The 27,009-nt window shown below is 43.9% G+C and overlaps 1 protein-coding gene across 2 annotated transcripts; it reads left to right on the forward strand.

The window, feature by feature from the left end:
- Nucleotides 1–220: 220 nt before the first annotated feature.
- Nucleotides 221–25,955, forward strand: upf2 (UPF2 regulator of nonsense mediated mRNA decay; the record flags this gene model as incomplete). 2 transcript variants are annotated; one of them, XM_082511915.1, is made up of 22 exons in its annotated part: nucleotides 221–237; nucleotides 2,792–2,885; nucleotides 4,982–5,350; nucleotides 6,420–7,199; nucleotides 7,270–7,430; nucleotides 7,523–7,714; nucleotides 7,795–7,944; nucleotides 9,635–9,738; nucleotides 9,830–9,915; nucleotides 10,025–10,133; nucleotides 10,251–10,364; nucleotides 10,667–10,783; nucleotides 10,934–11,323; nucleotides 12,668–12,943; nucleotides 13,118–13,301; nucleotides 14,886–15,040; nucleotides 15,419–15,523; nucleotides 15,627–15,725; nucleotides 16,255–16,419; nucleotides 18,495–18,636; nucleotides 25,432–25,552; nucleotides 25,662–25,955. In XM_082511915.1, exons 3-22 carry the CDS (start codon nucleotides 4,983–4,985, stop codon nucleotides 25,744–25,746), a joined length of 3,903 nt encoding a protein of 1,300 aa, XP_082368041.1. In that variant the 5' UTR covers nucleotides 221–237; nucleotides 2,792–2,885; nucleotide 4,982. The 2 variants fall into 2 exon arrangements, with proteins under 2 accessions (XP_082368041.1, XP_082368042.1); XM_082511916.1 differs by lacking the exon at nucleotides 25,662–25,955 and having other exon boundaries at nucleotides 25,432–25,556.
- Between the last annotated feature and the right edge of the window lie 1,054 nt (nucleotides 25,956–27,009).

Below are 27,009 nucleotides of genomic sequence, written 5' to 3' on the forward strand. Positions count from 1 at the left end.
CTTAAAGGCCGCATTTTAAGGCCGATTACGTCACCGCGACGCGACGAAGGCTGTCCCAATTCGAAGGCTGCTCGAAATGCGGCCCTCAAATGCGTCCTTCATTTCCCTGAATTTTAAGGACGTGGCGGTGTAGACTTCATGGCCCAACATATCCCAGAATGCATAGCGCGGCGATGGGTGTGGATAATTTTGCCGAAAAAAACGGCGGACGAGGGGCGCTCGAAGAGTAAACTTTAAGTAAGTACTGAATATTATGTCACTTATTTATGTGCAAATGTTTAATAACGAAGAACATGAAAACATTACTGTTGGCCACATGTCGGCAAAGTTATGTGACATTAGTGACGTTTGTACAAACTTGTTTTTAAAGCCTTTACTTTAAAATATACACCATTCAATAGCTGAGCTTAATCTTACAGAGAATGATCAAAGCTTATGTAGAAACAAACAAACAAATGAACAAAAGATTTTCTCCTGCATTTCTGTCAAACAATGCTGTATGTAACGTTTCCAGCTGTTAGTATCATGGTTGCTAGGCAACCTGGGCAGCGCAACGGAGGCTAGACCGTCCCATTTCACAAGCCTCGCATTTCCGGCCTTAGCGGTCTTTAAGAACGCGGCCCTTGTGGACCGTTAAGGCTTTTTTTTTTTTTTTTTTTAGTAATATTAACATACAAACAAAATGCACCATATATTACAGATTCAGAGAATAAACATTCCTTACATATTAACAACTTTCATACATAGGAAAAAGAAAATATAAAGATGGGGTCACATAACTTAACAGATTATTAACTTACTAAATCAAAATCTTCCACAAAGGAAACAAAAAAAGCAGCCTTTTTATTTTTTAACTAAGGTCAAAGATTTAACCAACAGGTTTAAGTCGTTTTTCCAGTAAGCTAGTGTTGGTTTAGTCTTAAGAAAACGACATTTATGTATAAATTGCTTGCACATGATTAATAACATATTAACACCATAATTAGTTTTCTTTTCTTTCAAAAACACTCCAAACATTATCATATTTAAGGTAAATAGGGTAATTTGAATCCCACTGGAATAAAGCCAGGTATGAAAATCCAACCAAAATATTTGTATAAAATTGCACAAAAAGAATAGATGGTCCAAATCCTCCTCTTCTGTTTCACAAAATACACAATTACCCGTTTCTATTTTGAATCTATCACCAAGGAGTCTATTTGTCGGGTAAATTTTGTTCAAGATTTTAAATTGGACTTCTTTCCCTTTAGGAGGGATAGGGAAGGTGATATAATCAGTTCTTATTTTTTCAATTTCTTCCCTTTGGAAATCTTTTAATATGTAATTACGTCTAAGTAAATTTGGAGAATAAAGACTCCTTAATGAAGATCTTAGAAACTTATTATTGCATTTAGCATCACAAAATCGAATGCGATCTATATATAATTGCCTTAACTTGGGGGAGATGTCAGAATATATTATATCATTTACAACTATGTTTTTAAGTGACAATGGAATGGATTTTATAACCCGATTAAATTTACTTTTAGAACATTGGATATTAAACTTTTGGCAAAAATCTTGATGTCCTAGAACATGTCCTTCCTCATCTACAAAATGGGCAATTGCCCAAACACCTTTTGATAACCAATCTTGAATAAAAATAGATTTTCTGTTCATCAGTATATATCTATTGTTCCAAATTGGGCTATTATGTGGAGTGAAATTATGTTTAAATAACATTTTCCAATAAAGAAGGACCTGTTTATGGAATTCAGAGAGTTTAACAGGTAGCTTAGTAATTTCAAAGTCACATTTTAGGAGAAAATCGATACCCCCCAGTGTGTTAAAGAGCTTACTTGGTATAAAATCCAAATGGAGTGTGGATTATTTAGGAAGGATTTTAACCATTTAAGTTTCAAAACACCATTCATTATATCAAAATCAATTGCGTTTCCACCGCCTTCAATGTATGGTTTAACCAAATCATCTTTAGATATATATTGGCACTTATTTCTCCAAATAAAATTAAAATTCATGCTATTAATTATTTTAATAACTTTATTTGATATTGATAAAGAGTAAGCTGGATATATAAATCTAGATAAACTATCCATTTTGGTTAATAATATTCTTCCAAAAATTGTGATGTCTCTTTGTAACCACTTATTTAAGATTGTCCTATGGACCGTTAAGGCTGCGTACTTTAAGGCTGCAGACCCTGAATTGGGATACAGCCATTGTCTGACCTGTTAGTAGTCTGGAATGCTGGCTGTTGGGGAGACAATAATTTTAATATATAATACAATATTATTCACGTCTTTGAAGATTAAATTGTTAAGGTAATCGTTTAGAAAGCCCAGAATAAAAATGCTCTCATGTATCGGAGAAAATGTAAGGTAACTTATACATTTGTAACGTGAGGGTTCACTAGATGGTTGGGAATCTCTCTGAATAATTAGGAACAGCAAGACGGAGACGGATAACTTTTTAGCAGCCTCTTTACTTTTAGCACCCTGCAACAACAACCCACACTTCCTGTGTGCCGCCCTCATGAATACTTCACTGGCCTCTCAGAAGCCAGGAAAGCTTATACTCAGATCAAAACAGGGAAAACAACCAGGTAGATATAACACATACTTATTACTGGTTTGAACATGCATGTCTAAACATTCAAACATGTAAACATGTAAATATCAAAACACGTAACCACCAAATAGCTACATAACTAGCTTTATAACCTTTGTAAACACCTCTTTGTATATCAAAATAGATTTAAATTTACTTCTACACTTTACACATTTTTAATCAGGCATAATTTGGAACTCCAAAACGAGAGGGTCCTGATGCTGTTCACCCGGAAACCAGCACGGATGAACCGATGTTTGTTTTGCTACGGCTAACAGGTAACCCCGCTCATCTTTACATATTATTTAGAAGAAACTAAGCTTCTCTAAACAGGGAGTGCTTGCTGTATGTTTGTAAATTTGCGTTGTAATTACTGTCTGTCAGTTTTGCGCTGTCTAAGCGTTTGTTTGTGCCTGTTTTCGCTAAGTCCATTTGAGCTAAACTCGCTAGCCGTGCTAACACTAGCTCTTTTTTGTTATAAATTTGTTTGTTCGTTTAAAAACGTCGCAGCGTCTGCTGGGCGCTGTGAACGCGGCTTTCTCCTTGTCTTTTAAAGTGAAGCTTCTGCTAAGCTGTTCACACGGAGGAGGCTGACGCAGGTTTGGCGGATAACAGGCGGAGTCTGCGTGGGCGGCTGTCACGCTGACTTTAACATTACAAGTTCAACCCCAAAAGGTTGATTCTGTTGAACGTAGCGTTTACAGTGGAACAGCATTACACGTTTAATGTTAATCTCTTCTTTTTTAAAAACGTGCACGAACCAAACGGCGTTTACACGCGCGGACAGGTGTCAGCTTTAAGGAGCTTCTCGCTTGATTTACCTGCTCACCTGCAGGGCCCGTTCAGCCGTGTTTACGTGGAGTTTCTGTCTGAATGTTTGATTAAACTGAATTTTTTTTTTTTATTTTAGGCCCTTATGACATCTCATCACGATGACCCTTCCTCCATTTTGTGTCTGGAGACTTTAGACGTGACTTTTAGATTATATCAATCCTGAATTTGTTTTAATGTGTCAGGTAAACAGGAAATCGTTGGGCTTATCTGTGCGGTTCACACACAGCAGTACAACGATAGTCTGTGTGCATGTTTAATTTTAGTTACTTATTTTTGATTTGTTTCAAAACATCTTCAAAATGAATTGATATAGATGTATCTGTCTGCCCCTTAAATTTTTGTAAATATGTTCTTATGTCTTTTCATGGGCCAACGTTGAAGAAATGACACTTTGATACAATATAAAGAAGTGAGTGTACAGCTTGTACAACAGTGTAAATTTGCTGTCATCTCTAAATAACTCAACCCACACCCATTATTGCCTAAACCGCTGCCAACAAAAGTGAGTAAATGCCTAAATGAAACTGGCCCAATTGATTCATTTATTTTTTTGAATGTTCCGTTGAGCACTGTAACAATCAGAATTATTGTCTGAAGGCCAAAAGAAATGCCCAAAGGATTTATTTTTCCAAGTGGTCCACTTGATTATTATTTATTTATTTTATTTAAATTGTTATTTTTAACTTTTAAGTTTTTACAAACAGAACAGACATGATTTTTCATGTTGTCCCATGGAAAAATATAATAAAATCTTTACAAAAATGTGAGGGGTGTACTTGTGAGATACTGTACATCGTTTCCTCACTTAGTTCACTGCTATTGAGTGTACCTGCAGCCCCACCCACAGTGAGAGTCCAGAGGGGTGTACTCTGAAGTGAGATGAATGGTTTAGTGAGCTGTCTTGAGATTCAAATCATAGGTTTCAGTGTCTCTCTTTTTAGTTGGCTAAATCACCATGGTAACTGATGCTGAACACATCACTGTGTTGGGAGCAGGTTATTATCAGAGTTTCAATTTAAAATGCAGGTGCCATATTTTCATGTATTCTCTTATTTACAGTATGTTATAAGTGCACTATTATCTGCAGATAGATGTTATATGTGCAGCTTATTACCTCAGTAACATCAGGAATGAAACTCAGCTGCAAAGTACAGCACTGTATGTCACAGTGTCAGTGGAATGTGCATGTAAAAAAAAAAAATTAAAAGTATAAATGTTTTTATACTTGACTGTATTATTCGGTGTAAATGTAACTTGGACCCATATAAGCTGAGTTTGTTTGATCGTAAATGGTTGGTTTGTTGATTTGACGATTTTGGACAACAAGTTCCATACCCTCCTGAGGGTTTTTTCTTAAATTGGATGGTCGAATAGAATCAAAGGAAATCAGAATATTTAATAACAAAGCTGATAATTAATATTTTAATTTTAATAAGAGGCTGATGGAAATATTTTCAAAAAAGCACAGATTGTTGTATGATTCTTTAACTTATACAGCAGCATCTATTGCCATTAAGCTTTTCTCGTTGTCCTTCCTCAGTATGCCTGCTGAACGCAAGCGCTCAGTAAACATGGATGAGAAAGATGTTTGCACCTTCAGCAACAAGGAAAAGGAGAAGGACAGGGAGGCTGAGAGGAGGCCGGCATCTGCTCGGGATAAGGCCAAAGACGAGGCCAAAATGAGCGGCAAAAAAGACTGCGGCAAGGAGGAGAAGAGGAAGCGGCTGGAGGAAGAAAAGAAAAAGAAGGAGGAGAAGGAGCGGAAGAAGAAAGAGGAGGAAAAACTGAAGGCAGAGGAGGAGCAGAAGAAGAAGGAAGAGGAAGAGAAAAGGCAGCAAGAGGAGCAGGAGAGGAAGCTTAAAGAGGAGGAAGCCAAAAGACAACGTGAGGAGGAGGCTGCCCTCCTCAAGTAAGTCATCTTGATTGTTAAATTCTGAGTTAATAGCGATTTTAGCAATGTTTAAAATGCCATTTAGATCAATTCTACCGCTTACTTAATCTTAGCCACACTTATTGGAGGAAGGTGTGGACACACCAATGTTAACAAATCTGCCAAGCGCAGGGCTGTGGTCTTGGTCCACATCATATAGAAGAACAACATTATCGTCAAAATCCAGCACAAATTTTGGTCAGTGGTTATGCTGAGGCTCATTAGTATATAAGCATAATAAGAGTGGGGAAGGCATACAAAGACTTGTTTTTAAAGTCTGTAGAATAATACACTGCACTAAAATTCACAATAAAATGGAGATTTGGCTACATAAGAGCTGATAAAATGGCGGTTTGACCTACATCTTTATCCCAAGATGAATCTCTGTAGTTTTTCTAATTTAGCATTAATAAATTTGAATTCAAAGATGATCTTTAATGGGATCCTAATGTACTAGAAATACAAAACCTCTCCACATCAGTGCTTCATCTGCTTGTGCACAGTTTAATCTGTTGGGTTTAAAAGCTGTAAATTTGCATGTAATAAATGAACTACACAAAATTTCTAGATTCCCTAAAATGGCTGTAGTTGAGTTCAAATGCAAGCTGATCAGGTGAGTTTATTTGAATATCTCCATGTGGCCTTTGTGTAAAATACTTAATACAGTAACATGTAAAAAATGTGATAAAGCTCAGCCACTTAAACCTTAAGTTAAAAGTTTGTCATACACTGTGTGCAGATGAAAGTTTTCTTTTGTGTCTCCTACTTTTAAAAACCTGATACAAGAACATGTGTTTTTATGTTTTAAAAGCATGTTGATGTCAGCATGACCTTCATTTAAGAAATAAACATAAGAGGAAGTGATGTGTCTGCTGGTCCAGCGTGTATATGTTTGACTTGACCTTTCGCAGAGCCAGAGTTGATCACCACCATCCATCTCAACCCCTGATGTTAGTCTTAGGGCCACTGTAGCACCCGAAACAACTGCACTGGTTTTACTATCTTTCTTTAATCACGCCTCTTTCTGCGGGTCACCCCATCTCTACAGGGAGAAGGAGGAGGGGCATCAGCTGTACCAGGAGGCATGGGAGCGCCATCAGTGTAGGAAGGAACTGCGCAGCAAGAACCAGAATGCCCAGGAGGGTCGTCCTGAAGAGGCCTTCTTTAGCCGCCTGGACTCGAGCCTTAAAAAGAACACCGCCTTCGTGAAGAAGCTGCGCACGCTGACCGAGCAGCAGCGAGACTCACTCTCCAACGACTTTGCCTCACTCAACCTCAGCAAGTACATCGGTGAGGCTGTGAGCTCCGTTGTGGAAGCGAAGCTGAAGATCTCAGATGTCGGCTGCGCGGTCCATCTGTGCTCGCTCTTCCACCAGAGGTACGCCGAGTTTGCCCCGTTGCTCTTGCAGGCCTGGAAGAAGCACTTTGAAGCCAGGAAGGAGGAGAAGGCACCCAACGTAAGCAAGCTGCGCACAGACCTCCGCTTCATCGCCGAGCTCACCATCGTCGGTCTCTTCACAGACAAAGAGGGTCTCTCGCTCATTTACGAGCAGCTGAAAAACATAATTGGGGCTGACCGCGAGACGCACACCCATGTTTCCGTGGTGATCAGCTTCTGTAAGCACTGCGGGGACGACATTGCTGGGCTGGTGCCCCGCAAGGTGAAACTGGCGGCCGAGAAGTTTGGCTTGGCTTTCCCTCCCAGCGAGATCATCAGCAGTGAGAAGCAGCAGCCCTTCCAGAATCTTCTGCGGGAATACTTCACATCACTCACCAAACACCTGAAGAAGGACCACCGGGAGCTGCAGAACATTGAGAGACAGAACAGGTGAGGTTCAGCTGTTACGGGAAACCACTGCGTGATTGTTTGAGCATACCTAACTTTTTGTCCTCTTCAGGCGGATCTTGCATTCCAAAGGAGAGTTGAGCGAGGACCGACACAAGCAGTACGAGGAATTTGCCACTTCCTACCAGAAGCTGCTGGCCAACACTCAGTCTCTGGCTGATCTGCTGGATGAAAACATGCCCGAGCTGCCTCAGGACAAGACTGTGCAGGAGGGTGTGTGGCCTCACATTTTTTTTTTCTTCCTCATATTATACCCTGTCAATTTTTTGTTAATATCTGATATTATCATGGCTCTGCTGTCACAGAGCACGGCCCCGGGATCGACATCTTCACCCCCGGGAAGCCTGGAGAGTATGACCTGGAAGGAGGGATCTGGGAAGACGAAGACGCTCGTAACTTCTATGAGAACTTGGTGGACTTGAAGGCATTTGTGCCCGCCATCCTCTTTAAGGACAACGAGAAGAGCAGTCAGGGCAAAGAGAAGGAGGATGCCAAAGGTATGTTATAAAACACCCATGCTTACAAAAAAGGAAGAGATTTGTGTACTTTGTTTTGACCGTGCTGCTGTTGGGTTCAGATGGCAGAGAGGGGAAGGATGCGGGCAGCACAACAGAGGAGCTGGAGCTGGAGCTCGAGGCTCTGGACATCACAGATGAACCTCTTGAACTAGAGGGCTCAGACGAGGTGGAAAATGAAGAGCTGGCCAAAAAACTGCTCGATGAACAAGGTAAACAGGATTTTCCAGAAAACAGCTACTGTACTACTTCTATGATGATGTGTTACTGCATGCTCATTGGCTGACAGTGTTTAATCACAAGTTAGCCAATGAAAATACACCGGTTTGTCCTTTAATCTGATTGGACTATAATTTACTAAATGAACAATAGGACTTAAAACTAGCCCATAAACTCATCAGGAAAATGGTTACTGAGGTCAAAGATCAGAGGAGCCAAAGGCTGCTTCATCATAAACGTCTATACAATGGCTGTATCCCAATTCAGCCTTAAAGTACGCAGCCTTAACGGTCCACAAGGGCCGCGTACTTAAAGACCGCTAAGGCCGGAAGTGCGAGGCTTGTGAAATGGGACGGTCTAGCCTCCGTTGCGCTGCCCAGGTTGCCTAGCAACCATGATACTAACAGCTGGAAACGTTACGTACAGCATTGTTTGACAGAAATGAAGGAGAAAATCTTTTGTTCATTAGTTTGTTTGTTTCTACATAAGCTTTGATCATTCTCTGTAAGATTAAGCTCAGCTATTGAATGGTGTATATTTTAAAGTAAAGGCTTTAAAAACAAGTTTGTACAAACGTCACTAATGTCACATAACTTTGCCGACATGTGGCCAACAGTAATGTTTTCATGTTCTTCGTTATTAAACATTTGCACATAAATAAGTGACATAATATTCAGTACTTACTTAAAGTTTACTCTTCGAGCGCCCCTCGTCCGCCGTTTTTTTCGGCAAAATTATCCACACCCATCGCCGCACTATGCATTCTGGGATATGTTGGCCCACTAAGTCTACACCGCCACGTCCTTAAAATTCAGGGAAATGAAGGACGCATTTGAGGGCCGCATTTCGAGCAGCCTTCGAATTGGGACAGCCTTCGTCGCGTCGCGGTGACGTAATCGGCCTTAAAATGCGGCCTTTAAGGCTGCAGACCCTGAATTGGGATACAGCCAGCTTCTTTAACAGCTCGCAGAAGCGCTCTCTGCTGGCCTTTAGAAGAAATGCAGGCTTAAGTCACTCAAGTATTGGCTTTGTTTTTTTGTAGACCACTAGATGGCACCTACTCCATCTTTTATGCAGTCTGTGAGATTTACTGGGTCTTCTGCGAGTAGGTTCTACAGCTTGGAATGTATGAATTTACCTAATGCTTGGGTCAGAAGTGTAACAGTGGACAGAGAGGTGGTTTGGACATGTGCAGAGGAGGGTTGGTGGATATATCAGATAAAGGATGATGAAGATGGAGCTGCAGAGGACAAGAAGGAAAAGAAGCTGCAGAAGGAAAAGAAGATTAGAGAGGAAGGATGGATGTAGTGAAGGAGGACGTACAAGGGTTGGTGTGACAGGAGGATGATGGCAACAGGATGAGATGGGGGCAGTTGATTCACAGAAGCAGCGCTGACTTACAGTTGATTTTGTAATATCTAGGAGGTAAGAAATCTTATGAACTGACTAGTTGCGGTAGTGGCATCCTCTTTTTTTTTGTTTCACAAAAAGGAAGACTGCATGGATATAGGACTAAAAATATCTTAATTCAGAGATTAAGAGATGTGGCCTAATACTTTGAGTTTTTAAAATGGTGCAGAAATCCTTGTATAGACAAAACTATGAACAATAAGTGGAACATACACATTGCATTGGTTTCATTTGAACTGCATACAAAGTGAACATTTGTTTCTGTCTGTGCAGAACAAGAGGACGAGGAAGCTAACACGGGGTCTCACCTGAAGCTAATCGTGGATGCTTTCATCCAGCAGCTTCCCAACTGTGTCAACAGAGACCTCATAGACAAGGTGAGGACAGACACACTGATCCAAGGAAAACAATGAGCTTCCAGATGTTGGATAGTTTATAAAGGTTTATGATCTCTGGTGATTCCTACAGGCTGCCATGGACTTCTGCATGAACATGAACACCAAGTCTAACAGGAGGAAGCTTGTCCGTGCTCTCTTCACTGTCCCCAGACAGAGGTAGGTTTCATCTGGTTTGGCATTTACCTTTAATCACCACAAGGGGGTGCTATCATCATGACTGATTGTGTGATTGTGAGCGGTGCACTGAGTCATTCTCCTCTTGCAGGTTGGATCTCCTGCCCTTCTACTCTCGTCTGGTGGCGACGCTGCATCCATGCATGTCAGACGTGGCGGAGGACCTGTGCTCCATGCTGAAGGGAGACTTCAGGTTTCATGTAGGTTCTCTGCTCACTTACATCAGGTTTTAAATAGATTTGTCATACTTTGCTTTTTTCCATCATGTTTGCATTAAAAACACTTGCCAACATTATGAATCGAATCTGTGTTTCTAGATTCGGAAGAAGGATCAGATCAACATCGAGACCAAGAATAAAACCGTCAGATTTATCGGCGAGTTGGCCAAGTTCAAGATGTTCTCGAAGACAGACACACTTCAGTGTCTCAAGGTGGGTGAAAGAAGCCACTGTCTGAGTCACATCAGGCTGTTTGTCTTTAAATCCCTGTACAAGAAAACAAACACTTTTAGCAACATCTCTGCTCATCCAATCAGATCCCAAACAAAATGCCACATTAAGATGAAGATGTGAAAAACTAAACTTACTTACCTTCATCCTCACTGTGATAACAAGCACGAAATGCTTCCAGAGCTCACTCTGCTGTGTGCATGCATCAGAATAACAACACAGCCGGCGAGACGACATCCAGCTTAGCTGTTATAGATTTCTGTCCATGTCTCCTCCTCCTCCAGATGCTGCTGTCTGATTTTACGCACCATCACATAGAGATGGCCTGCACACTGCTGGAGACCTGCGGCCGCTTCCTCTTCAGATCCCCCGACTCTCACCTGCGCACCAGTGTCCTGCTGGTCAGTACTGGTCCTCTTCGCTGGGCTTCTGTTCACTTTGAAGCAGATAACTAGAATGTGATATAGAAAAGGACAAAAACAGAGAAAATATTTGAATATAAAGATAAATGAGTGGTTTTTAGCCTGACTTTTGTCCCATGTGTGCTCCAGGAACAAATGATGCGCAAAAAGCAGGCCCAGCACCTTGATGCCCGCTACGTAACCATGGTGGAGAACGCCTACTACTACTGCAACCCGCCGCCCATGGAGAAGACGGTGAAGAAGAAGAGGCCGCCGCTGCAGGAGTACATCTGCAAATTGCTCTATAAGGACCTGTCCAAGGTCACCACAGAGAAGGTGTTGAGGCAGATGCGCAAGCTGCCATGGCAGGACCCCGAGGTGAAGAGCTACCTGATCTGCTGCATGGTCAACATCTGGAACGTGAAGTACAACAGCATCCACTGTGTGGCCAACCTGCTGGCTGGCCTGGTGGCCTACCAGGAGGACGTGGGGATCCACGTGGTGGACGGTGTCCTGGAGGACATCCGGCTCGGCATGGAGGTAAGAAGAAGCAAAATCAAGTCTGAAAACAAGATATGCTTTTGTGTTTCATCCTTAACTGAGCCCTTAGTAGTTTATAGGACTGTAATTTGATTCTCTGATCAGTAATTTCTATATTTATTGCCATTAGGGATGCACTGGCCCAACATTTGGAATGTATTATCAGTCTGACGCTGACCCAAAATGTTTGTTCTGGTATCCATGACAATGAGCAGACTGAATGTGTGCAAAAGGTTTTATTTAACTGCAGACTGTGGAAAGATCAGACCATGGCGAAGCTTGCGTTCTTTTTCTCTCTCGAGCTCGCTTGATTTACTTTCACTCCGGTCACATTCAGTCAGAGATCATATCGAAGAAGCTAGAAGGACGTTGCTCCTTCTTGCTGTCGATATTATTTCTCTTCAGCTTTCTCTTGAGAAATCTAGTCCTTTTTTTCATTTATGCTTCACTAATAAGTGCCAAAGAGCGGGTGTTCTTTATATTCTTGAATGTATTTATTTCCTACATTTTCTTTTCTTTTTTTTCTTTTTTTTTTTTTTACATGTTGGGAAAACTGTTTCAGTTGGCCCTGATGTTTGCTTACACACACAAAATAAAAAGGATCTCCAGTCGAGTGATAGAAATTATTCATGTTCATGTAAGGCTACAAACTAACTGCAGTTATCTAAAAAAAATACTAAAAACTAAACTAAAGATGTTTTTACTTGCAAAACTAAAAAGTGGAAATTCAAAATGAAAATCTGAGGAGGTTTTTTTTTGTTTTTTTTTTGTTTTTTTGAGTTGTAATAACTGTTCTGGACGTCTTTAACCTCGCTGTAACTTGAAGCTGCAGATGCTTCGTGTGTCATATATTTGGGACGTTTAGTGCAGGAGAGGTGAGATCAGGAGCATTGAATGGACAGGACGATCAAAAAAACCCCAATGCTATCTGCTTGACTGGCAGCTGATTGAAGCGGACACCTGTGTTGCTGTGTCATTTGTGTCTGCTACGTGTTGCAGGACATGTTGGAATGTTGTCGGACTCCATTTGCTTGGCTGAGGTTGTGATTTTACAAAAAAATAATTGAACACAAACAGTCGTGCCTGTGTCACAGCTGCAAATGCTTACTTGCATATTTTAGAAGCCATGCTTACAATTTGACCCTGATCTGGCCTCCATCTGACCTCAAAACAGTCGAAATTCAAGCATTTTTCCTAGCAACCAGGACGTTGGCGGTCTTGAGCCCTGCAGCAAAAAGCTTTAAGAATTTCCCTCCATTTTCTTTTTCTTCTCCCCTGCAGCATCCTATATTATATTGTTGGACATCTCAATTTAGGATCTCCTCTTCTTTCCTCGCTTCCTAGGTCAACCAGCCCAAGTTCAACCAGCGGCGGATCAGCAGCGCCAAGTTCCTGGGCGAGCTCTACAACTACCGCATGGTGGAGTCGGCCGTCATTTTCCGCACCCTCTTCTCCTTCATCTCCTTCGGCGTGAATCAGGACGGCAGTCCCAGCCCTCTGGACCCCCCAGAGCATTTGTTCCGCATCCGCCTGGTCTGCACCCTGCTTGATACCTGCGGCCAATACTTCGATCGAGGCTCCAGCAAGAGGAAGCTAGACTGTTTCCTCATCTACTTCCAGGCACGTAACCTCCTAAAGTGCCTATACTTTATGTTCGGGAACCCTGATATTTTCTGTAAATCTACTGGGTATAATCACTGTGCCACTGTTTTGAGTTTGACAGACCTGTGAGGTCTGCTCAGGAGGTGTTCTGGTCAGGGGTGAAGTAAGTGAGATGTTGTTGTGTGTCTGCAGCGGTACATATGGTGGAAAAAGAGCCTGGACGTGTGGACCAAGGACCACCCGTTCCCCATCGATATCGACTACATGATCAGCGACACGCTGGAGCTGCTCAGGCCTAAGATGAGGCTCAGCAGTTCCCTGGAGGAGGCCATCAAGCAAGTCAGCGACCTGGAGAGAGAGGTGCTCGTCAAACTAGGTAGGAGGGTGACGCTAAGTAATCATCTTTAATGTGCGTGGAGCATGACGCCGTTGGTGTAGCAGCTGGTGTTGCCGGTTTGGTTGCTCTCCGTTGTCCTGGCAGAGCAGCATTCCCCAGTGTGTGGGAGGGCAAGCGAGCATGCTGTGTCACTCCTCTCTCTGCCTCTGCTTTGTCTGTCGAGCAGGTTTGAATTCATTGTTTAAAATGCCGAATACATGCATTCCCACTCATTACAGAGACTTCAGGAAGGATCTTTTAAAATCAATGACGACTGTTTCAGACTTCCTCTGGACCTCAGTTTAATCTAGCCTGATAACCTTGAGAGATCTGATCTCACCAAAGATGCATTTGTGTGCTGTTGATAAAACATGTGACATGCACTCATTTGTTTTGTTCATTTTGTCTGTTGAGTGTCTGAAATGTGACGATTAAGAGATTTTCTTTCAAGTGCTGTCTGTACACCTCTTCTAGCACTCTCATGTAATTCTTTGTTTTTATATTCATCAGGTCCCAATCAGCCCAAATAGCAAAGAGAAATTAAAAATGTATGCCATGAAAGAGTTCGGGTCTTAGGAGGTTAAGATTCACCACTGAGGTGTAAATAAGCTGCAACCCCTAACACCTCTTTCTCGAACCCCGAAACTACAATCTTTACGACACAGAATCTGAGCTCAGAGACAATACGAATATTCAGGAATGTAAAAACCAAAACACAATCAGGACGATGATATCTGGAGAGGAGGAAGAAGGAAGTGTTTGCGCAGCAGGTGTATCTGACTCTGCGGCCTGATAACAGCGCAGCAACGTGAGCTTTGTTTAACAGTTTCAAGGTGTTGACCTGGAATGTGCTGAGAAAAATGTAAACCACAGCTGCGCCCTCTGAGAGCAGGACACCCTCGCAGATCCTGTACTCAAGTAAAAGTACAGATACATGAGCTGTAAAGTACTCAGTTATTTAGAGTAAAAGTGGGGGGGAAAGTAGTTCCTTGGAGTCGGATTCCTCCAAAGAGGCATTAATGGGAGAGAGATAAGGTTAACAGCTGCTTTGCTAATACGTCCCCATCGGTGTGATTAGCAGCACAAGCCAGAAGTACCTCAAAACTGTATAAAAGTACATGTAATCAGCAGCTTTCCATCACTGTTGTGTTTATGTGTGTAAACCTTTATGCAGGTAGATAAGCAGTAAGCATGTGTTTGTGTGTGGGAATGTAGGAGAGGAGAGTGATTGATGAAGGCCCCTGAAGCTAAACAGTGGAGCTATTGTTACCTTTCATACTTCAACCAGGATCGGACATTCCTCAGTCCTTGAGTCACACAAGACCTGATCTTCCACTCCACGCCACTGCCAGACTTCATTTCTTCGCCGTTACCTTTTCTTGCATAATTATGCTCTGTGACGAGCTTCATAGACACAACAATTTTTCTCTGGAATATTTGTTCTATATATAACTGAGGGCTTTGTTTGAGTAAAGCTGCTCTCCCAGGCTGGGCTGGGCTCGGAGACATTTATGATATAATTTCTCCTGATTGTTTTAGTCTTACGTGTCCTAAAGAGGAATCTTTCCACGTTTTCTTGTGCAGGTCTGGCCATGGAGAAGGACGGCCGCTCCAGTGCCATGAGCGAAGGGGAGGGTCTTGACGAGGAAGATGATGACGGGGACGATGATGAAGAGGGAGGCGCAGAGACCGAAGAGCAGTCAGGCAATGAAAGCGAAATGAACGAACAGGAAGAGGATGTGAGTGTTGACTCCCCCATTCTGGCGTTCTTCCTCAAACAAAATCCATCTTGCAACAGAACAAACTTACAGGAAATGCTAAATATTCAACCCTAGTCTAAAGTCTAAAGTTAACAGTGGCATCTAGCATAGGGTGGTGGAGCCCAGTGCCCAGAAGTGAAACATCTGGTTTCAAAACTCCAAGATGGTGGTCAGGTACCCACCGCAGTATTCTCCTGGTCATTAGGTGAACTAGGATAATACCCCCACATCCAACACGGCCGCACACTCATGCACACCCGGCTGCAGATCAAAAAACCTGAGAGCTGCATGGCAAAAACAGAAATATAGCTATGACTGGTTTTTTTTGTTTTGTTTTGGGTTTTTTTTCTCCAACAGGAAGGGTCAGAGAATGAAGAGGAGGAGAGGGAGGAAGAGGAAGAAGAGAACACGGATTACCTGACCGACTCCAACAAGGAGAACGAGACTGACGAGGAGAACAATGTAAGCAATGGGAAATGTCTGTGTATAAATCTAGATTTAATACATTTTGTTGGTTTAAAGATTTGTGCTTTTGCTGATGTTGATTTGCTGCCTGTGTGTGCAGGAGGTGACCATCCGTGGCGGCGGGCTGAAGCACGTGGCATGCGCTGAGGACGAGGACTTCATTCAGGCTCTGGACAAGATGATGCTGGAAAACCTGCAGGTATAGCGTCCTGCCGCCACACTGGCCATGAAGTACTTTTTATGCTGCAAAAGGCTTTACTGACTTAAACGCACACGCGCGTACACACACACACACACACACACACACACACACACACACACACACACACACACACATGCACTCTGAATATTTGATTGAATTCTAAAAACATCAAAGAGATGAGTGTAATCATAATAACGACTAAAAACGCATGCACAGTTTCATAACTACATGCAGCGTTTTTCTTTTAACAGCAGATTTGTAGCTTTTGGCCTTTATTACACTGTTTTTCTTAGTCTCTTTTATGTGAACATGCTCACAGCTAGTTTGAAACCCAGGTAGCCTTATGGCATTGGTAGCCATCTTGCTGATGTAAGCCAGATAATGATGGGATATTCTGGACATGATGAATTTGCTCAGTGAAAAGAAGCACTTTACAAACATAAGAAAACATAGAGTAGTACAGGTCTCCTCAGCTTTGATCCAGACCTCGCAGACTGACTCTTCACTGTGTGTTGTGTCACTGCAGCAGCGTAGTGGCGAGGCGGTGAAGGTGCACCAGCTGGATGTTGCCATTCCTCTGCAGCTGAAGAGTCAGCTGAAGAAGGGACAGCCATGCATTAGTGAGGGAGACTCGGACATCTCCGATACCATGCAGTTTGTCATGCTGACTCGCAAAGGCAATAAGCAGCAGGTAAGGTGGCATCTATGTGCCAAGCTATTGCACTTCTTTAAAAATCAGGCTGGTCACAGCAGTTTGTTGCAGGTGAAAAGTCTTTTTTTTAACCACATTTTGATACCGGGTTCATCTTCTACCCTTCTCGGCCAAAATAATCTTCTAAGGGTTTGTAACTCGATTAGTATGCTACAGTTATTTGGCCGATCTTCTGTGGAATGATCCTGCAGGGTACACTGAGTCCTGCACTTAAGGTTTCTAAAATATTCCACATTAACAGTAGAATTTACACGTAATGGCGATGAATAGTGGAGCGATCAGGTGTGAAAACTGTCTGCACTCTCGCTCCTGCAACTGCAGGTTACAGTAACAATCTCCTTTAGCTGCCACTCACAGAGTGCAGGACTGTAGCTCCTGTAGTTCACAAAAGCAGCCTATGTGTTTGTTAGCTCTGCTAATTTGTTCTCTGCAGGATGAACAATTTTAAAGTTCATCCTGGTTGTTCTTTAAGGAGATGGTGTGCATAAATGAATGCTTAATAATGTTGACTTTGGGTGTGTGTGTGTGTGTGTGTGTGTGTGTGTGTGTGTGTGTGTGTGTGTGTGTGTACTTTATCTGAGCCAGTTTCAGTGTCTATCTATTCTAGGGAGGGCATTTCTGCAGGACTGTTGATGTTGCTTCTGTCTGAAGTTGATTCAGCAGCTTTATCATTCAGAGTCATGTTTGCACCCCTGAGGTGGATGTTGGTACACTAATGAGTCTCTTTTTGCTCCGTTTCTGGTCTTCATGTCCTTCTGAGGAAAATTTCCTGCTAAATGCCCCTCTGTGTTCTCTAACTGTGCCCATTATGTATGTAAGGCTTCCTGAGAGAAACAGTTTCAGCACTATAGATGGAAAAAACTGCGTGTATGTCAGCAGGCATCCTAACACACATACAGAAACACACATGTGTGTGTGTGTGTGTGCGTGCGTGCGTCCGTTAAGGCCAGCCGCTGCGTGGTGGAATGTGTGGTTTGAGGGCAGAGGCTGGTTGTTGTGCTGCTGGGTGTGTCCAGCACTTTGCCTGTGCACAGAGGTTTCATGCAGCGTTCAGCCTGCTTGAAAAACAGCTGCCAGAAACGCCAACGCACACAGGGCGTCTTTGTCGGTGTGTCTGAGAGATCTGTAGCTCTAGAAATCTCATGCTCAGCCAGTTGAGGGACTGATATCAGTTTTCAGAGAGTAAGAAATTCTGCTGTCAGTCAAACACTATTGTAACTTCACAAGATGAATCACTTTCTGGCCTAAAGAAAACCGCAGAGTACACCCTACAGAAAGACTGTCAGAAGCTTTCTTTCTGCACGCTTCTTCGAGCCCTCTACCGTTTTCCATCTGTCTGAAGGTGAAGCTCTGCTTCAGTCGACCGGTCTTTCCTCGATTCTCTCATGCGTCAGGAGAATCCCAGTGAATGGATTTTCATGATACAGTGTGAAGTTAAAATAATTTAAGTTGAGATCTGCCTGTATTCGCGACGTCTGGTGTGAATTCTAGTTTACATACACTTTGCATGTAGTCATGCTACACTGTAATTAATTAATTAATTAGTTAGTTTTAAAAAAAAAAGTTTTTAAAAATGCTATGCTGTAATTACTAGAACCTGACTGAAATACTACTATACTTTATACTTTGAGTCCTGAAACAAACTTTCTCTTTGGGGACAATAAATTGCAAGTTGCCAACAGTACATTGACAGAGCTGAGGGGGGCTGAGCAGCGATGCCTACACAAAAAGACTGAGCTGATATGTCACTATCAACTTCTATCAGATACCGGATAGACATGGAGAGACATCTATCGGTATCTGATGGATGAATACTATTTAAAAAGCACAGGTGAGACCAGAGAAACACCCTTCAGCCAGGTTATTAGTGTTGATGTTGCGTAGTTTATCCACCAGAGGGCACTCTGCAACTTACAAGCTGATCCAAGCATAAATAATTAATCTACGATTTGAGACAAAATGATAACTTTAAACAATGCTGTTGAATTATCGGAATGTGAACTTATAAAAAAATGCCTTTGTCCAGCTAAACTGTCTTTCATTCTCCTGAACAGTATAAGATCCTGAACGTGCCGCTCTCCTCCCACCTGGCGGCGAATCACTTCAACCAGCAGCAGGCCGAGCAGGAGGAGCGCATGAGAATGAAAAAGCTCACTCTGGATATCAACGAGCGGCAGGAGCAGGAGGACTACCAGGGTAACCATGGAAACTGTTTGTTTATTGTTTGTTACCGCATCTGCCCAGGTTACACGAGTGGATCGGCTTCTGTTTCATATCTGATCTGTGAAAGCAAACGGTGACCTTTGACCTGAAATCAGGGTGTGTTGTTTTGCTTACCCAGTGAGTCCTTTGAAGTTCTTTCTCTGTGCAAGGTCACACTGACAAGAAAAAGCTGGTTCATTTCCACCTTAAATCTGCACAGATTATTATAGTTGTGTATTGTCGGGGGGCGTGGTTAAAAGGTGAGTGCATGAGTTTGATTCATTTTTTTTCAAGGTATTAGGTTTTTATTGGCTTCTAATAATTACTCTAGAAATGTAAGAGTCCTGATAAACCTTCACTTTCTGCTGCTCCCGCTTACCTCAGAGGAGCTTTAGTAGTAGGAGGTTTATGGGTTCAGACTGGGCCTTTGCAGGGGGGATGTTTTCAGTAGAGGCAACAAGTCTGTGGTTAAATATAATTTGGCTCTGAGTGAAACCTCTAAGGGAAATGACAACAAATCCATTTGTAGTGATTTAAAGTCAACAAGGACTAAAGAAGCTATGGAGACCAAACTAGGCTTTTTATTTATGCAGTAAATTTGTCATTTAAATGTGAAAGTCTGTGGGTTTGGCTAGTGGCCATCAGCGGAACTGCAGGTTTTGCTACTTGTTGGTTCCACATAGTTCAGTCCTGGACGTTGCTGATTTTATTCCACTAGAATAGAATAGAATTCAACTTTATTGTCATTGCACATGCACAGGTACAGGGCAACGAAATGCAGTTTGCATCCATCCAGAAGTGCTTTAGTGATATAGATATATTACAATATATATTAGCAATAATATAGATATGTGAGTATATTACAGAAATGGGTCTATTATGGTATGTTATAATGTACACGGTATGAAGTATGTTGTGAATATTCTATAACTATAAGTATGTACAGGCTGTAGTGAGTACAAGCTATGTACAGGATATGAACAGGATATAAATATGAAAAACTATACAGAATATGAAATAAATAACTTTACAGAATCTGGGATATACAGCTATACAGAAATGGGAACTATGCAAGTTGTAAACAGTTGTAGGATTAAAGATTATCGAATGTACAGAATGATTATTTACACAGAGCTATACAGTAGTGCAGTTAAGATAAGTGAGGGTGTAGATAGTTTCTACAGAGGCTATATAAAGTGCTAGTGGTTGTGAGTGGTGGTTCAGTCCATGTTATTATTGTGTTTGAGGGTACAGTTGTCCATTGTGGGTGTGTGTATGTTCAGTCCATGAGTTTAACGTGGGTCAGATGTCAGGAGGCAGAGTTCAGGAGTCTGACAGCTGTGGGGAAGAAGCTGTTCCGGTACCTGGTGGTCTTAGTCCGGAGGCTCCTGTGGCGCCTCCCAGAGGGCAGGAGGGTGAAGAGTCCATGTGATGGGTGACTGGGGTCTTTGATGATTTTCCCAGCCCTTTTCAGACACCGCTTCCTGTAGATGTCTTTTATGGCAGGAAGTGGTGCTCCGGCGATGCGCTGGGCAGTTTTCACGACCCTCTGCAACGCCTTCCGGTCCGAGGCAGAGCAGTTCCCGTACCAGACTGTTATACAGTTGGTCAGGATGCTCTCGATGGTGCAGCGATAGAAGTTCACCAGGATGTCTGAGGACAGGTGGTTCTTCCTCAGAGTCCTCAAGAAGAAGAGGCGCTGGTGAGCCTTCTTGACCAGCTTGGAGCAGTTGGTCGTCCAGGTGAGATCCTCGGAGATGTGGACTCCCAGGAACTTGAAGCTGCTCACACGCTCCACAGCCGTCCCCTTAATGTGGATGGGTGGATGTGGGTCAGCATTCCTCCTGTAGTCCACGATGAGCTCCTTGGTCTTCTCGGTGTTAAGCAGCAGGTTGTTTCTGTCGCACCACTCAGCCAGACGATCCACCTCCTCCCTGTAGGCGGCCTCATCGTTGTCACTGATGAGGCCAATCACCGTGGTGTCATCTGCAAACTTAATGATGGTGTTGGAACCATCAGCAGGTCTGCAGTCGTGGGTGAAGAGGGAGTAGAGGAAAGGGCTCATCACACAGCCTTGTGGTACACCGGTGTTCATTGTGATGGTAGATGAGCAGTGGTTATCCAGCCGGACATGTTGGGGGCGGTTGGTCAGGAAGTCCAGTAACCATTTGCAGATGAGGGAACTGATACCCAGGTCTGTCAGTTTCCTGATGAGTTGTGAGGGGTGGATTGTATTGAATGCTGAACTGAAGTCTATAAACAGCATTCTGGCGTAGGTGTTGTTGTTGTCCAGGTGTGAGAGGACAGAGTGCATTGCGATGGAGACTGCATCCTCTGTGCTCCTGTTCCGGCGGTATGCAAATTGGTGGGGGTCCAGGGTGGGGGGGGAGACAGGATTTGAAGTGTGCTAGGACCAGTCGCTCTAAGCACTTAGTGATGATGGGGGTGAGTGCTACTGGGCGGTAATCATTGAGGCAAGATGGGTTGGAGTTTTTGGGTATCGGGACGATGGAGGTGGATTTGAAGCAGGCTGGTACCACAGTGTGGGCCAAGGACAGATTGAATATGTCTGTGAGCACTCCTGCAAGCTCCCCAGAACACGCTCTGAGAACACGCCCGGGGATGCCATCAGGGCCTGCAGCCTTGTGGACATTGATCCTGCTCAGCACCGCTCCTACATCGGTGGGGGAGAGAGTCATAGGTTGGTGGTCTGGCGTCATGTCTGCTTTGGTTGTGGTTGTGGGGTTCCCTCGCTCAAAACGAGCATAAAAGTTGTTGAGCTCGTTGAGGAAGGAGACATCAGAGGATGCGGGGGAGGGTTTGGTGGTCCTGTAGTCTGTGATGGTCTGGAGTCCTTGCCACATGCGTCGAGGGTTGGAGTTGGAGAAGTGTTCTTCTACCTTCTTTTTGTAATGGTGTTTGGCTTTTTTGAGGTGCAGTGTATACATGTTAAATCTTCACCGTAGTCACATCGTTTTAAATCAACTTGAATGACAATGTTCTGTTGGTGAAACTGCAGGGCAACAAAAAACAACAAAAAACAAATGCCCCTCGCAGGTTGCAGGTAGGCTCAACACAGAAGCTTAAATTAAGCGTAAGGACACTGGACGTGCTTCCTGTTCATGTAAATGGTAAATGGCCTGTATTTGCATAGCACTTTACTAGTCCCTAAGGACCCCAAAGCGCTTTACACATCCAGTCATCCACCCATTCACACACATGTATTCAGCAGCGGCCTGATAAAAGCCATAATAACTGCTAACACAGGACAAGATCAGTCATCCATGCTCGTAGTTTTTTTTATTAGTCATCAGTTTGTGTCTGCTTGTTTTTGGTTTTTGTCTCCTTGTTGTCATAAACTGTTGAAATGTGAAATATTTTTCATATGTAGACCATATGTAGACCAAGATGGCGCCGCGGATGGTCGCCCTGGTGCTTCAGTGCGTTACTTTTGTTTTGTTTTTGTGCATTTTCTCTGTGTCTGGGCACTCCTCTGGATACTCGTACACCAGAGAAGAGCTCCTTAACTACAGGACTACAACGCCTGTGGATTTATTTCCAATATTTGTCGCATCTGCGGCAGATTTACTGCTGACTCTGACCAGGAAAGCGAGACGCCGAAAGAGAGGGAAGCGAGCCGGCGCACTCGTGCGTTTGAGGAGACGCAGACTGCGAACTGCTCTTCCTGGGATCTTCCTTTCTAATGTACGCTCACTCGGCAATAAGATTGACGAACTGGCCCTGATGAGAAGCATGAACAGAGACTTTGCCTCCTCCTGTGTCTTATGTTTATGAGTCGTGGCTCAGTGAGAACATCCCAGACTGCGCGCTCAAGCTGGAGGGCTTCCATCTGCTGCGCGCGGACCGGCAGGCCGCTCTCTCCGGTAAGTCCAAAGGTGGAGGTCTCTGCTTCTACATCAATAGTGGCTGGTGCACAGATGTGACAGTGATTGCTCAGCACTGCTCTTCCTCTCTGGAATATCTTTTTATCCACTGCAAACCGTTTTATTCTCCGCGGGAGTTCGCTTCATTCATCCTGGCCGCTGTTTACATCCCGCCAGACGCAGATGCGCAGGCAGCTCAGTGCGCACTCGCGGAGCAGATTCTCCACACGGAGCGGACATTCCCGGACTCTCTCATCATTGCTCTTGGGGACTTTAACAAAGCCAATCTGAGCCATGAGCTTCCAAAATATAAGCAGTATATTAAATGCCCGACCAGAGAGGAGAGGACATTAGACCACTGTTACAGCACGATCAGCGGGGCCTATCGCGCGGTGCCCCGCGCTTCACTCGGACTTTCTGACCACGTCATGATCCACCTAATCCCCGCGTACAGACAGAGGCTGAAGCTCTCCAAACCTGTCGTGAGGACTAAAAAACTGTGGAGCAACGAGGCTGTGGAGGAGCTTCGCACGTGTTTGGAGACCACAGACTGGGACACATTGAAGGCTGCTTCTAACAGCTTGGACGAGTTTACGGACACTGTCACCTCCTATATCCACTTCTGTGAGGACAGCATTGTGCCATCACGCACCAGGGTGAGTTATAACAATGACAAACCCTGGTTTACTCCTAAACTCAAAAAGCTGTGGCTGGAAAAGAGAAAGGCGTTCAGAAGCGGAGACAGGGACTGCTACAGAGAGGCCAAGTACAGGTTCACTAAAGAAGTGGACATTGCTAAACATCAGCACTCTGAGAAGATGCAGCAGCAGATCTCAGAGAATGACTCGGCCTCTGTGTGGAAAGGTTTTAGGAATATCACAAACTACAAGCCTAAAACCCCCCACTCCACTGATGACTTGCTCTTAGCCAACACCCTTAACGACTTCTACTGCCGTTTTGACGAGCCATCAGGCAGCCTTCACACCTCCAACGGCCCCAACAATAGAGACACTTTGGACACTAATTCCCCCACCTCTCCCCCCTACATAGAGCCATCACCACCTTCAAACCGTTCACCTACAACACCCCCCTCCTCACCCCACACAAAAGAGGATTTCACACCACCTCCTCCCACCACAACTCTTCATATTCATGAAGCAGATGTGAGGAAGCAGTTTAAGAACCTGAATGCTCGGAAAGCTCCCGGCCCAGACGGCGTGTCTCCTGCCACCCTCAGACACTGTGCAAACGAGCTGGCCCCAGTGTTTTCTGGCATTTTCAACTCCTCACTGCAGGCATGTCATGTGCCTGCCTGCTTCAAGTCCTCCACCATAATCCCTGTCCCCAAGAAACCTAGGATCACTGGACTAAATGACTACAGACCCGTGGCTCTGACATCTGTGGTCATGAAGTCTTTTGAGCGCCTAGTTCTCTCCCATCTCAGGACCCTCACGGCCCCCCTCCTGGACCCCCTGCAGTTTGCATATAGAGCCAACAGGTCTGTAGACGACGCCATCAACATGGCCCTACACTTCATCCTGCAGCATCTGGACTCCCCAGGAACCTACGCCAGGATCCTGTTTGTGGACTTCAGCTCTGCCTTCAACACCATCCTTCCAGACCATCTCCGAGGCAAGCTTTCCCAGATGAATGTGCCTGATCCCATCTGCCGGTGGATCACTGACTTCCTGACGGACAGGAAGCAGCATGTGAGGCTGGGAAAGAATGTCTCGGACTCCCGGACCATCAGCACCGGCTCCCCTCAGGGCTGTGTTCTTTCTCCTCTGCTCTTCTCCCTGTACACCAACTGCTGCACCTCCACCCACCAGTCTGTCAAGCTAATCAAGTTTGCAGATGACACCACCGTTATTGGACTCATCTCGGACGGGGACGAGTCTGCCTACAGGAGGGAGGTTGAACGTCTGGTGTCCTGGTGCAGCCACAACAACCTGGTGCTGAATGCCCAGAAGACAGTGGAGATTATTGTGGACTTCAGGAAGCACACAGCCCCACTCCCCCCCCATCATCCTGACTGACACCCCCATCACCTCTGTGGACTCATTCCGCTTCCTGGGTACCACCATCACCCAGGACCTGAAGTGGGAGCCCACCATCACCTCCGTCATCAAGAAAGCCCAGCAGAGGATGTACTTCCTGAGGCAGCTGAAGAAATTCAACCTGCCAACACGGACGATGATGCAGTTCTACACTGCAATCATCGAGTCCATCCTCACCTCCTCCATCACCGTGTGGTACGCTGGAGCCACTATCAGGGACAAACAGAGACTGCAGCGTGTTGTGCGCTCTGCTGAGAAGGTGATTGGCTGCAGACTCCCATCTTTGCAGGACCTGTACACCTCCAGGACATTGCGGCGTGCAGCTCGGATCTCAGCTGACCCTTCTCACCCTGGACACAGTCTGTTTGACCTGCTCCCCTCAGGCAGGAGGCTCCGGTCCATTCGCACCAGAACCTCTCGCCATAAGAACAGTTTCTTCCCCTCTGCTGTTGGACACATGAACAATAACCGTATGACTGTACCCGCCACTAACACATGACCCTACGCTGTGTCACTGCATCATTCTATGTTTGGCACTGATCACCACCTGCACTCATGTATATATCTTTCAACGTAGCACTCTTAATTCTTATTCTCATGTATATATCTCATGTATATCTCATGCACATATCTTTCCACGTAGCACTTTTAATTCTTATCCCTACTTTTATTTTTTTCCATGTCTATTTAAGTGCTATTTATGACACTATGTTTGCACTGAAGCACCGCAGCAATTTCCTAATGTTGTAAACCTGCTCAACATTTGGCAATAAACCCCATTCTGATTCTGATTCTGATTCTGATATCAGTTTTCTGACTGAACTTCCTTTTTCCTCTCCATGTCACAGAGATGATGCAGTCTTTGGCCCAGCGTCCGGCTCCAGCCAACACCAACCGGGAGCGCCGTCCCCGCTACCAGCACCCGAAAGGCGCTCCCAACGCTGACCTCATCTTCAAGACCGGAGGAAGGTGAGGCTCGGTCCCCAATCGGCGACAGTCTGGCTACAGGTTGTGTCAGTTTAGTGTTTGTTAAGTTCACCGTGCACTGAAAGCGCCTCGTTGGTGTCTCTTTGAACAGAGAGAAAAGAGCAAGAAATGAAAGTCAGGAGAAGCGAGACAGGCAGGAGAAGCAGGAGAGAAACCAAAGATATGAGTTGGAGTAGGCTAAAAGAGCCAGAGCTGCAGCAGTCCAAAGGCGAGGCTTTAGCAAGCAAAAAATCTCAGTATTGAGGACATCTTGTTCCTATTTTCACTGAATCTCATTTTTTAAGTGCAGACAGTTCAAGTAAGTTTATTTAGTTTTTTTTTTTTTTCCCTTTAAAAATTGAAGTCTGCAAATAAAGATCACTTCCTGGTTACATGTTGACATCAACACCGCTTCGTGCATCTTTGTTGTATCTCTAAAACCAAAGCACAACACGAGACGTTATTATTATGACGGTATATCTGAGTGGCTTTAAAAAAAAAACCTATTATATTCTACTCCTCTTTATCTTTGCTCTATTTTGCAAATAGTCATTGATCATTGTTGGCCTCTCTGTTTTTATTACCACTGTTCATTTTAAAGCTTAGCTTTTAAAACCAGTCAGTGCAGCAGTATGTTAATGACTAACCTCGTATTGTGGATGAATTTTAACAGTTGTTCTCCTGACTGAAGTTTGGTCTGTTTACAGCATCCTGCCATGCGATTGCATTTGTCCCTAACCATCAGGAACCCTCGCGTTAACTTTTTTCGAGTGGAAAAAAGTTAGCGTTCATCCTCCAGCTTTACTGTGTTTATGTTATGCTAACCATAGCTCTGTAGCTAGCCACCACATACCATATCATTATATACCAGCTAGCCCAACTTGAGTATCCCTACAAACGTCACTGCTGTTTAGTTTCCTGTCTTCATTTATGTCAGAAGTGATACCAGAGCTGTATGTTTTATTTTTTTTTCAGAAATTCCTCAGTCAGAAAATGGTATATCATGTTAAGGTGGAAACTAGCGAGCTAACTCCTTGCTAACTTCTAACTCAGTGATGTGGCAGTGTTCGTTTGACTTTGGGACCTGAAGCAGAGTTTGGAACTGGAAACTGCTAATGACGTCAGACTTCAAGACTGGATTTCCATCTGCAGCAGGAAGCTGTTTTCACATTAAAAGCTCTAAACAGCCTCTGTAGTCCACAGTTAGAGGCTAGCTGCTGCCGGTTGGTGGAGCTTTTAGGTGGTGGAGAACAAAAAACAAAGAAATCTTGGACTTAGAGCATAATGAAAAATTTTTTTTTTTCGGTGTCTGAAAAACAAATACATCCTGTTCTAATATTTTTGTCCCAATGCTAACAGCAAACAGTAGTTGTGTTCTAGAGACACACCAAACTCTATGTACAAAAACAGCACTTTTACTTTGTATAACACACAAATAGTCTGTCCACTACCTCAATCAT

Source organism: Aulonocara stuartgranti, assembly GCF_965226115.1.
Source record: "Aulonocara stuartgranti genome assembly, chromosome: 17".
In the NCBI taxonomy this organism is placed as follows: Eukaryota; Metazoa; Chordata; class Actinopteri; order Cichliformes; family Cichlidae; genus Aulonocara; species Aulonocara stuartgranti.